This window comes from Lynx canadensis, chromosome B1 (genome assembly GCF_007474595.2).
Source record: "Lynx canadensis isolate LIC74 chromosome B1, mLynCan4.pri.v2, whole genome shotgun sequence".
Taxonomy (NCBI): domain Eukaryota; kingdom Metazoa; phylum Chordata; class Mammalia; order Carnivora; family Felidae; genus Lynx; species Lynx canadensis.
This window is the reverse complement of record NC_044306.2, coordinates 204,014,335-204,027,024: the sequence shown is the minus strand read 5'-3', so window position 1 is coordinate 204,027,024 and position 12,690 is coordinate 204,014,335. Positions and strand designations below refer to the sequence as shown.

General features: G+C 42.8%; 1 protein-coding gene across 10 annotated transcripts in view; it reads left to right on the top strand.

Moving 5' to 3' along the window:
* ADD1 (adducin 1) overlaps window positions 1-12,690 on the top strand; it is an 86,983-nt gene that overhangs the window by 29,778 nt on the left and 44,515 nt on the right. For all 10 annotated transcript variants that reach the window (XM_030314320.1, XM_030314321.1, XM_030314323.1 and 7 more), the window contains one exon: window positions 11,424-11,638. In XM_030314320.1, the coding sequence (XP_030170180.1) occupies window positions 11,444-11,638 (195 nt within the window). In that variant the 5' untranslated portion in view covers window positions 11,424-11,443. The remainder of the gene's footprint in view (window positions 1-11,423; window positions 11,639-12,690) is intronic.

Here is a 12,690-nt window from a genome sequence, read left to right as displayed (position 1 = left end):
ACCAGCCACTACTGATGTAAAAAATATTGGGTTATAAATGATTCTGATATGAACAGAATCATTTTGGAGGAGAGACTGGGAGGGGCTCGTTTAACCTTCTGCATTATCAACTCTTGCAGTCTCTACTTAGGATGAGACAGTCTCTTAGCACCTACATTTTATCACCTGTAAAATCAGGAAAGGGCCACCCTACTAAAACATCTAACAATATATATTGAACTATAAGCTGTAAACAAATGTTTGGTATCATCACGCTGCTGGAAATACAATGTCCTGTGTATTCTGTTCATTTTATACCTTCAGTGATGCTTATTATTTATGTTCTTCATGGTGTTGTGTCTTAAAATTTTTCTTTTTTTAATAAATTATACTTTATTAAAAAAATTATTTTAAATGTTTATTTTTGAAAGCAAGAGATAGAGTGCAAGGTGGGGGAGGGCGGGCAGAGAGGGAGACACAGAATCCGAAGCAGGCTCCAGGCCCCGAGCTGTCAGCACAGAGCCTGATGTGGGGCTCGAACCCACGAACCATGAGATCATGACCTGAGCCGAAGTCAGACGCTTAACTGACTGAGCCATCCAGATGCCCCTATAAATTACACTTAAAAAAAAAAAATCTATCTATCTATCTATCTATCTATCTATCTATCTATCTGAACAGTAAAGACTCTCCTGGCCATCTCTGTCCTCCATCTATCCAGATCCTTCTCACTTCTCACAAGAAAACCACCATTTTAAGTTTCTTGTATATTCTTCTTTCATTTCTTTATGCAAATACAAGCAAGTACAGGTATTTTTCTTACCCCTCCTCTCCCTCATGAAAAGCCACCACACATATATCATTCTTTGTATTTTGCTTTTTGCACCTGACAGTATATCCTTATTTTTGTGAGAACTAGACCATCGAAAAACTTGTGTGCTCATAAGTATAGCATAAAAGGGTTTTCGTTCTCCGTCAGCAGGCATAGTTACTTTTCAGAGAATATACTTTTGGCAGAATTTTACTTAGGCTTATGCTTGTGATTTTAAGTACTTCCTGACCAGCTCCAAAGAGAAAAACCTGGCCCTGTTTTCAGAAGTCCCAGAGTTAATAAAGGAGCCTGCAGCTCGACCTTCGCGTGTGTGGAATATGCATTTCTTAGTGCACTTGGCAACGTGCCCTCCGTCTTTTAGCCCTGGTTGACTATCTTCAAAGCTTCTGTTTAGCATTTGTCTTCCACAGGAACCAGTTACTTCACAAATGGGAACATTTAGTGACTGACCATTACATTCTGAAAACTGTTTGTTTTTGTGGTCAGTATTTTTAATCTTCTGTATGACCCTGCCAGACTTCCTCACCTTCTCCCTCCCCCCAGAAAAAGAAACAGAAATCCAGCTCAGACCCTTACTTTGTAAGCCACTCTCATAGAATGAAATCCAGGAAGAGTCTTGTTTCAGTAAAACAGTAAATTTTGGAAGAGTCCATTGCTTCAGTAAAAATAGAGTGAAAACTAAAAATAGTAATTGAAGGACAGTAATGGGATCGTGAAGGAGCAAAAATAGAGAAAGTCGTTGGCACTATCGGAGGATGAAGTTGAGTTATGCCCTTGATTATATATGGTGGTTCAGGGCATGTGGCTTAGAATGTGTGGATCAGTAGAGTAATGGCAATGGAGACTGTCCCGTGGAGTGGGGGTTATTTGTTGAATTGTGAGGTACCATATGTAAAGTTTTTTCTCCCAGATTCCTCTCTTGAAATCTGAATTGCAGTTTCCTTTGTGGAACTTTTTTTCTTTTCTTTCTTTCTTTTTTTTTAATTAAAAAATTTTAAACATTTGTTTATTTTTTAGAGACAGAGTGTGAGCAGGGGAGGAACAGGGAGGGAGACACAGAATCCGAAGCAGGCTCCAGACTCTGAGCTGTCAGCACAGAGCCTGATGCGGGGCTCGAACCCACGAACTGTGAGATCATGACCTGAGCCAAAGTCGGAAGCTCAACCCACTGAGCCACTCAGGCATGCCATGTGGAATTTTTTCTTGAAAAACATTTGTTTGGGGCGCCTAGCTGGCTCAGTGGGTGGAACTTACAACTCTTGATCTTGGGGTTCTGAGTTTGAGCCCCATGTTGGGGATAGAGATTACTCAAAAAATAGAATCTTAAAAAAAAAAAAAAAAAAAGAAAAGCCCTTGTTTGAGAGTAAACTGATCAATATGAGCTCATGTGCCATCTGAAAGTGCTGGATGTCACTTTATAATTTTTCTGGACGAAAGGAAATTTTGTGAAATCAGCAATGGAGGATGACTTTGTATTTCTTCACCGTCCATGCACTTAACCGATCTTCAGGTCTGTTCTGTGCTAAATGGTGGGGAGAGAGTGCCCTGCTTTCCTGCTCTTGGCCAGTGTTCCACTTTCGACTTCTTGTACAGCAGTTGAGGGATGAGCTTGGCGTTTGGAGCGAGTGGTCTTGGGTCCGTGGCCTGACTTGGCCCTTTATTCATCTTGAGGCCTCAGGAACTTGAAACTCAGAGTCCGTTTTTCACCTGCAAATGGGTTGTTAAGTGGACAGAGCTGGGTGGGAGCTTGGTGCTCTGCAGGGGCCTTTGGCACGCTGCCATAAAGTTCCTGCGCTGGGCTCTCTCCTACGTCCCTTGCATTTCCTAGTTGTATTCTCCTCAGCTGGATTGAGAGCAATTAGGTGTGGAGTTTGAGAGTCCTAGAAATAATTATTTCTCTAAAGCATTTTCTCATTTTTTCCCCCAAGGTGCTCTAGGCTGCATTGTCTCATTTGATTCATTACGTTAGGGAGATATTTCTACTTTATGGATGAAGACTTGGTCCTTGTTGAAGTTCCGCAGTGGAAGTAGTGGGACTGACCACTGGGGTCTGACCCAGGGGCTTGTCCACCGCCTCGCACTAACCCCTGGACTGGAGGGTCCTGTCGCCAGCACATGTGGACAGGCTCCAAACTGTAGTCTTATTTCCAAATTCTTGCTTTTCCATTTATGGCTATGCACCCTTAAACAAGCAACTCGACTCTGTGATAGTACACCATAGGGTTGATTAAAAAACTGTAGTTAGGGGCGCCCGGGCGGCTCAGTCGGTTAAGCGTCTGACTCTTGATTTTGGCAGGTCATGATCTCACAGTGGTGGGATTGAGCCCCTTGTCGAGCTCCATGCTGAGCATGGGGCCTGCTTAAGATTCTCTGCCCCTCTTCCCTGCTAGCTCTCTCCCCCCCCCCCCCACCGCAAATGAATAAACATTAAAAAAGAGAGAAATCTTTAAAAAAAAAAAACAGTTAAAAGAACAACAGCAGATACATGACTGAATGCAAAAACTAAACTGTGGAAGATTTAGGCTGGGGACTTGTTAATTAACCATTCATCCTAAGGGAGAGAGGACATAAGAGGACCCACCCAGGTTATCATGTCCTGATTAAAAGGAGCATAAGTGTGGGCCACAAGGCTGGGAAGCATTGTTTTGATTCAGTTTGACTTTTTATTTTTTCTTTCTTTTCTAATTGGATCTGTGCTGGGACAACATACGGGTGGGGAGGTTAGTGTATGGTGTTGTTAGGAGCAGGCGCTTTGGAGCCAGGCAGCTGGAGTTCAGATGCTACCCCTCGTGTTGGCTGCTTCACTGCTTTGTGCCTCAGTTATTTTATCTGTGGGAAAACATGAGTTAATGCGTATACAACTGAGTTTTAAATCAGCACTTAACCGAATAGTAAGCAGCGATTATTTTAAAGGGGACTTTGGAGCAGTTTCATCGGCAAGGGAACATCCGGAGACACAGGAATAGAAATGATCCGATCAGAGTAATTAAAGGCTTGTACTTAGCTTTGAGGCCCCAAGCAGGGCAGGACACTCAGCCTGAACCTGTGAAGAAGAATCTTACACAGAAGGTGGGTGTTTGCCCTCGAGGGGAGGTGGAGAAAGAGGCTGGTACTGTGAGCAGTGAGGGCTTCTAACTGATTCTGGTTGTGTTCTGTTTGATTTGGGAGAGGGCTCCAATGTTGGACTCCCTCCTGCCAGTCGGTATTAGGGACTCCTCTTTTGACTGGCATAGCACCCCTTCCAGACTTGTAGGTTTCTAAGAACTTATCATGAATTTTTGGCCATGGTTTTTGTGTCTCTTCTGCTTTCCCAGCCCAGGCGCTGGACAGGGTGTGGACTATCCACGCAGCACTGTCCCAGCCCTTTGGTCTGAGCTTAGCCATCAGTGTCCGCTCCTCCTGTTTAAAAGCTTGTCACTCTTTGGGGGTGCCTGGGTGGCTCAGTTGGTTAAGCAACCGGCTCCCGGTTTCAGCTCAGGTCACAACCTCTTGGTTCATGAGTTGGAGCCTTGAGTTAGGCTCTGTGCTGACAATGCAGAGCCTGCTTGGGATTCTCTCTCTCTTTCCCCCTCTCTCTGCCCCTCCCCCTGCTTGATCTCTCTCTCTCTCTCTCTCTCTCTTTCAAAATAAATAAATAAACTTAAAAAAAAAATGCTGTCACTTTTTCCAGCAAAGAGTACACATTTTTTTTAAAGCTTTTTTCCCCTGTGGATTTATTGAAATATAATTGACAACATTGTAATACATTTATTTTTTAAAGTTTTTTTTTTTGAGAGAGAGAGAGTGAGAGAGCGCACACAAGTTGGGGAGGGCAGAGAGACAGAGGGAGAGGGAGAATCCCAAGCAGGCTCTGCGCTGTCAGCGCCCCCCGACGTGGGGGATCAAACTCATGAACCTCGAGATCATGACCTGAGCTGAAGTCAAGAGTTGGACGCTTAACTGACTGAGCCACCCAGGTGCCCCTCAAAACTGTGATATATTTAAAGTGTACAGTGTGATGACTTGATATGTGTAAACGCTGTGAAATGATTCTCACAATCAGATTCACATCTCCGTCACTTCTCACAGCTACGTGTTTTGTTCTTGTTTTGTTGGGGGGCGATTCTGCCACCTGTTCCATTGAGTGTGTCCTGATGATGCAGTTTCATTCTGGGCACAAACCTCACAGAGCCCTTCCCGAGAAGTTAGGGTGTCTCTTGTAGCAGATACTCTACTGCAAGAACAAACAGGGTCTCTCTTGAGTCCCTACTGTATGCAAAACACTCTCCCAGGGCTTGTTTACAAAAGTGAACTAGAGATTGAGTGTCTCTGTTCTTTATGGGCCCACAGACTGGTGATGGAGCAAGCACTCATACAGATAATTTGGTCCTGTTTGAAAGTGGCCGAACAGAGGTGAGTGTAAAGTTCCTTGGAGCCCTGGAGGCCAAGTGCCAAGCTCAGAGGCTTGGGAACACTTCACAGAGCAGGATATATTTGAGTTGGATCCTGACAGAGAGTGGGGCTGGAAGGTTTGGAAGAGAGAACAGTTCAGGTAGGTCATTAAAGGCTCCTTCAGCACCGTCCTGTGGGGTGCCAGGCATGACGCGTGAGAGTGGGGGTGGTTGACCGCTCGCTCACTGTGCTGTCTCTGCTGCTGTCTTTAAAGCTCAGTAGATACCCGTTCACCAGGTGACTGCTACCTGCCCCGAGCCTCCTGGAAGCAACTCCTTAGCTCTAAATGCATCTCTTCTGTGAAGCTTTCCAGACAGCCCTCTGTATCGGTTTCTTGGGGCTGCCGTCACAAAGTACCATTGCCTGGGTGACTCAAACAACAGAAATTCATTGTGTCTCAGTTCTGGAGGCCAAAAATGCAAGATCAAGGTGTCGGTAGGGTTGGTTCCTTCTGAGGCCATGAAGATGAATCTGTTCCAGGCTTTTCCACTAGCTGCTTGTGACTTTCTGGCAGTCTTTGCTGTTCCTTGGCTTGTAGATGCGTCACCTCAGCTGACCCCTACCTTCCTCACACGGCGTTCTTCCTATATTCGAGTCTGTATCTAAATGTCCTCTTTTTATAAGGACACCAGTCATATTGAATTAGGGATCCATACTATTTCACTGTGACCTCGTCTTACCTAATTACATCTACAGTGACCCTAATTTCCAAAAAAATGAAAAAACAATGAATTTTGCAGGGATACAGTTCCACCCCTAACACCTTCGCTGCTCTTTTTACCTCCCACCGTTGGGCACTTCTCCCTCGCTGATACGTAAGTAGGTTTCTGTCATGGCATCAAGAGTGTTTGATTACATTTATTTGTCTCTCATCTACTCATTTTCTAACTTTTTATCTCTGGTGCCTCACACATAATGGGGAAAGTAGCTGTAGTGGAGATCTGTTAAGCACTAGGAGATAACAGAAATAAAGGGAGATACTGCAGAGGTCACTTCTTTTCTTGTTCTCCTGTTGACAGTTCCAAAGGCTGTCTGGAGTTAGGTGTCAGATGGCCAAGGACACCTGCAGAAAGTACCACTTTTATCACCACATGAGCATTTTTGATACCTCCTGGTTTACTTTCCATGGAGAAGTTCATTATCACCTGGCAGTCATGGTTCCTGAGAAATGTTTTAAGAATAATTAGGAACTGACATGACCTTCTAGCACACGCTTTATCCCGAGAATTTTGTTAATGGCCACCTTCTTGTTTCAGCCTTTGGTTTGAGTGTTCTGCCTTTAGGGATTCAGAGATAAATTCAGTGAATGGTCAGACTAGGTAGCCATTAGCGAAATATCTGTGCCGGAAGGGAGATGCCAAGAAGTAACTGAATCTGCCCACAAGCTTTAGAACGATCTCATAGCTATTTTAGAGAAGCAAAAATCTGTCTGGTTTCAGATCTAAGGTTTAGTTATATATCAAGATGGATCATTCTGGGCTAGAATACCTTTGGTAAGAAAGAATATTCCAGGGCATACTTAAGTCATTTCCATATCAGTAAATAATGTATGAGGCAGAGTGGTGTCTTATGGGACATTAGACAAGGGGTGTTAATCTTAAAATGTCTTTTCATCCCAGTATCAGTGATATCCGTGTGAAAGAACTTGCTGAAATGTGTTCATCTGAAGGCAGGCAGGGACCAGCTTATGTAAGGGGTTTTGAGACGTGCTTTATTCTAAGAGGAAGGAAAATTATGGAGCCTTTCGGACCATACAGAATATATAGTGAATCCTGCTTTATCCTTCATCCAGCTTCGACAGTTACCGGCTCATGGCCAGTCTTACCTGTTTTGTGTAAGCCTTACTCTTCCTCCCTCCCACCCCCAGAGAAGCTTTAGGCGAATTCCAGATACCATGTTATTTCATCCATAAGTATTTCTGTGTGTGTGTCTTATATAGCTAATATAACCATAATAAGATCATACCTAAAAATTTTAACAATAATGTCTTCATGCCATCCAAGACTGGTTCATGTTCAGACGTCTTATTGTTTCATATGTCATTTTTAGATTTAGATCAGGATTCAGCTAAAGACCTATTGTTAGCCATCAGGTTTTAAGCAGGAGAGTGAGTGCTATGATCAGACATTTTTAAACTCCTTGGTTTCGCTGGGGGAATGGATTGGTGTGGGGATTATTGGGAGACAGGAAGTAGAGAAACTAATTAGGAGGTAGTTGCGTGTCCAGGAGTGACATGGGCAGGGGGTGGGTGCGAGATGTCACGTGGGCAAGCCAAGCTTGGTAGTCAAGGCTCATCCAGACCTTTGGGTTCTGTTGAGTGCATTTGTGTATTTGAATGGATTGTTCCCAGAGATTTCGTTTATTTTAAGTATCAACATACTAAGGTTAGTGAAATCTTAACGTTTTTACATGGGTGAAATTAGAGCAACTTTATAGAATATTGAGATGGAGAAATGCTGATCCATTCTTGTCTTTTATCAATTTATTCAGCTTTAGTACAGCTCATGTGCTACTGTGTCATCTTGTCTGTGTAGTCATAATTACAGTATTGATAATATTATGGAATAGAATAGAAAAATTATTTATAGTTTTTCACTTATATGGTATAATCTCTTATGTATGCTATGCCAAAGAATCTATAGTTTTGTAATACTGTATTGAGCAGACTTTAATATTTATGTTATGACCATTCATGTACTGTTAGACATTAACAACTAGTGAGCTTGTTACTACCTTTTAAATTATTTTAAAATACTCTAATGTTGCCAGAAATTTTTTTGCATCTGTATTTCCCCATTTCTTTTTTAAAAATTTGGATTAATAACTTAGTTTTGGAGATCTTCCTAGAAAAATTTGCTGTCTTAACATGCTCCTAAAAACTAAGCTCATGAAACTTGAGTACACAATTGACAAAAAGTAAATATAGCTTTGTGCTTTAAAAATGGAATTATGTTTATTCTTGATTAGTAGGCTCAGAATATGTATACTTCGGTTTTGATTTAAATTTATAGACTTCCTTATTGAAGGAAAGGAACACATGCATATCTAGTCTGCACTCTGCGTCTTATCCCATTCACATGGCAATTTGTAATAAAAAGAGCGCAATCTCTGCCTTATCTTTAACAAGTGTTTCAGAGATTCTGTGAGTCAGCTCTGGGAACCAAGAACCAGCGATGGTTGCCTCTAAAATGTTGCCTGTGTCCTTATTAATTGGTGAAAATGTCTTCCAATTGGGACTCAGTAATAGAGAAGTAACAATACTGCATATTCTTCTTCTTCCTCTCTCTTTTATCCTTGATATAGAACCTTTGTTTCATTGGCTCAGAATGTTCAGCTTCATTTACATCTAATGAAGAAACATTAGACAACCGTTATTTTATTCTTTGCATCATTATTTTAGAACAAACTAGGTTAAAGTAAACAGATTAAACTAAAATTTATGAGATATGTTTAGAGAAGAGTAAGTTTTAAAGACTACATTCAGGTCCTGGGTTTATTTATTCTGTGTGGACTTTTAGTCCCTGATTGTTTTTATACCTTGTCTTTGAGTCCTTGAAATGTGTCACTTTAAGCATATATTATTTCTGTCCTATCTTTAGGTTTCAGAAGAACAATATTTAAATTGATCTCTATTAAAAAAAAAAAAAGGTTTTCTCCAACTGATTCTTTGGCTGTTGATACCGTAAGATATTTTTTTATATAAACTTTTCTTTAAAGCCTTGCTAATCAGGGGCACCTGGGTGGCTCAGTCGGTTAAGCGTCTGACTTCGGCTCAGGTCGTGATCTCATAATTCGTGGGTTTGAGCCCCGTGCTGGGCTCTGTGCTGACAGCTCAGAGCCTGGAGCCTGCTTCCGATTCTGTGTCTCCCTCTCTCTCTCTGCCCCTACCCCGCTCACGCTCTGTCTCTCAAAAATAAATAAATGTTTAAAAGAAAAAAAAAGCCTTGCTATTCACATTGCAGTCCAAAGTCAGTGGCATTGGTCTGACTTACGAGACATGTAGCAATGTAGCATCTCAGGCCATTGATTTCATTCCTTCTCATCCCTTTGGGGACCTTCTCCCCCCCACTGCTGCCTCTGTCCCCTCCCACTGTCATCCTCATTATTTACAGTATGGCTTACAGGTTAAGAACAAAAGCTCTGCAGCAGATGACCTGCACTTTGAATCCCAGCCCTGCGCCTTCTCTGTTGAGTAGCTGAGTTCCCTCATCTGTGAAGTGAGGAAAACAGTGATGTATCAACAAATAGGGAAGGGCGCCTGCCTGGCTAGGTCGGTGGAGCTTGTGACTCTTGATCTTGGGGCTGTAAGTTCAAGCCCCATGTTGGGCATAGAGATGACTTAAAAATAGAATCTTTAAAATAAAAAAAAACAAACACAACCACAAAACCAAATAGGGAAGTTGAGAGGATCACGTACAAGTGAAAACCAGTGTCTGGAATACACCCTCTCTTTCCCCTGAGCACCATTATTTCAGTAACAAGCTGTCCTGGGACTTTGCAGCTTAAAATAATTATCTTATTATCCATAGCTCATGATTTTGTGGATCAAGAATTTAGGCCCTTTCAGCTGCTCAGTTCTTGTGCTCTTTGGGGTATCTACTGAGGTCACTTGATAATTCTCAAGTTTTTTTATTGTTATTTTATTACATTGTAAGAGTTCTTTATATATTCTGGATGCAAATCTCTTCCCAGATACATGATTTTCAAATATTTTCTCCCATTCTGTGGGCTCTCTTTTTACTTTCTTATGTGTCCTTTGAAGCACAAACATTTTTAAGTTTGTGGAAGTCCAATCCATCTCTTTTTTTCTTTTTGTTGCTTGTCCTTTCGGTGCCATAAAACTTTGCCTAACCTGATGTCTCATGGATTTACTCTTGTGTTTTCTTCTAGGAATTTTATAGATTTTGCTGTTACATTTACGTCTGTGTTCCATTTGGGATGAATTTTGTGTGTAGTGTGTAAGGAAGGGGCACCAATTACATTTCAGTTGCTAATTTAATCAACTTCGAAATCTCTACCTTGCTTATCCCGTGTGGCTTGAGGAGCTGTTGTCCACTCACGATTCACATTCTGCCTGTGGCCCCTGAGTCTGTTTTTCACCCTGTCTCTGTTTCCTTTCCTTCTTGTTCTTAATTTATTCAAAAACTTTTATTTATATACAGCTCTATGTTGGGAACTATTCTAGGTGCTGGTTCTGCCCCTTGTTCTCACGTTGTGTTCTGCTAGCCAGTGTCCCCTTCTCTCCGGCTTTAACTGCTGTCCCGGTGCTGATGACTTCTGAATCAGTGCCTCCTCTCTCAGTTTGTGACTCCAGCTTCCCCAAGGTGAGGACAGTGTCTGATTAATTTTTGTGCCTAGCACAATGGCTAGACATAATATGTGCTCAGTAAATACTGCATATATGTAGTTGAAGCTGTCATTCAGTGTCTTATACGAACAATAGTAATTAAACTAGTTGATTAGTAAAGGGTGTTGTCTAGAGATTTAGTAGTTAAAGAATATAATTTAGTATTTGAACATCATTTCAGATAAAAAGATTGGGATTAAAAAGTGTAAATAAGTAGCTATAATAACAGATTTTTAAATTTGAGTCATTTGGGCATCTTTTAGGTTAGTCACAAGTTAGGGCACGTTGACATTTTCAGGACCTGCCGTTCTTTGAACTGAAAAGGTGATGTTGATGAGGAGTATTTCCCATTTGCATGAATACAGATGTGTGAGCAGCTTCTTATTGATGTGTTTGGAAAATCCTTTGCAAAATCAGTACTGACATAATCTTGGAAAAATACCATAAATCATATTTCTCCAGAAATGAACTCTGCTGTTGGTAGGTCCTGTCTGGGTGGGACAACATCATGACTTAAACCGTCTTGTCACAGTTGAATATCGAGTTCTTTTTCACTTTGACAGAGGGCTTAATAGCTTTGTGAGATTGTTCTGTTGTGTGTGAGGAACAATGGCAAGGACAGACGCCCTTGGCCTTGGGTTGGTAGAAGGGGCAGGAGGTGGCTGATGCACCGTGTGCTTCAGGCCACAAAGAAGCCTCACACGCTGTGGCTCTGACTCCATTGGTCACAGCCCTGTCACGCTGGAGGCTGGGTTTGTCAGGCTGGCTGCTGGCTGTGAAATGCTATTGGACGTTGACTCCAACACAACGCTGTCTTGTGTGTTGATTCTGTAGGAGCCGAGAAAGACTGTACGATGAACGGTGACACGCGGGCTGCGGTGGTGACCTCGCCACCCCCGACCACAGCGCCTCACAAGGAGAGGTACTTCGACAGGGTGGATGAGAACAACCCGGAGTACTTGCGAGAGAGGAACATGGCACCGGACCTTCGCCAGGACTTCAATATGATGGAGCAGAAAAAGAGGGTGTCTATGATCCTGCAGAGTCCTGTAAGAGAAGCCTTCTCTCTGAACCAGTGCACTCCTCCTCCTCCTCCTCTTTCTCCTCCTCCTCCTCTTTCTCCTCCTCCTCCTCCTCCTCCTCCTCCTCCTCCTCCTCCTCTTTCTCCTCCTCCTCCTCCTCCTCCTCCTCCTCCTCTTTCTCCTCCTCCTCCTCCTCCTCCTCCTCCTCTTTCTCCTCCTCCTCCTCCTCCTCCTCCTCCTCCTCCTCCTCCTCCTCTACCTCCTCCCTCCTCCTCTACCTCCTCCTCCTCCTCCTCCTCCTCCTCCTCCTCTGATGCGTCTGCTCTTAGCTGTGTTGTGTGTGTCCGGGTCCATGTGTTTCACACAGGAAATCAGTGCCTCGCATGTACGTGCAAGGCTTTTGAAAGAATTTTGTCTAGTTCATGTTATCAGTCAAAATAAATGAGAACTCTTCAGTGTCCTCAAGGAGGGGAGGTGCTTTCCTTCTCTTTTTCACTCTCTTACTACTTCTCCAGAGAGTCAGTTTATTTCAGGACCCTTTAAAAAGGGCCCTTTCCTCCAGACCTAGCTTAGCGCTGGGCACTTACTGGGCCTTACCCTGCGCCTGATCATTGATTGGGTTTCCCTTCAGTTACGTCAGCACTGAGAGTGGGAAGCGCGCCCAACTCTGCGTCTTGTGCTTGCGTCTCCACGTAAAGTAGTTCTGTCTTATTGTTCCTCATGTTGATGCTGCTGCCCTTGTATATGCTTTATTCCTTTTTATCCTTCTCATCTTGTTTGATGCCCTAATACTTTGAGGTATCATTTGGCAGGTAGTCATTGAATTTTTTTTAATGTTGATTGTCTCAGCAGCATACAGCTGTTCAAGGAACCTAAGGAGTTAGCGGTAAACAGGACAAAAAAGGTCTCCGATTCTAACAGATTCTATTTGTTTGGCCGTTATTACTGTTTGCTTATTGTTGACGCATAACTTAGAGTAATGCACAGAAATCTCAAGTGTACAGCTTGGTGAAATTTGATGTGTGTCACACCCTGTGTGAGCACCCAGGTCAGGGAGAGGACTTCACACTCCCCTCGAA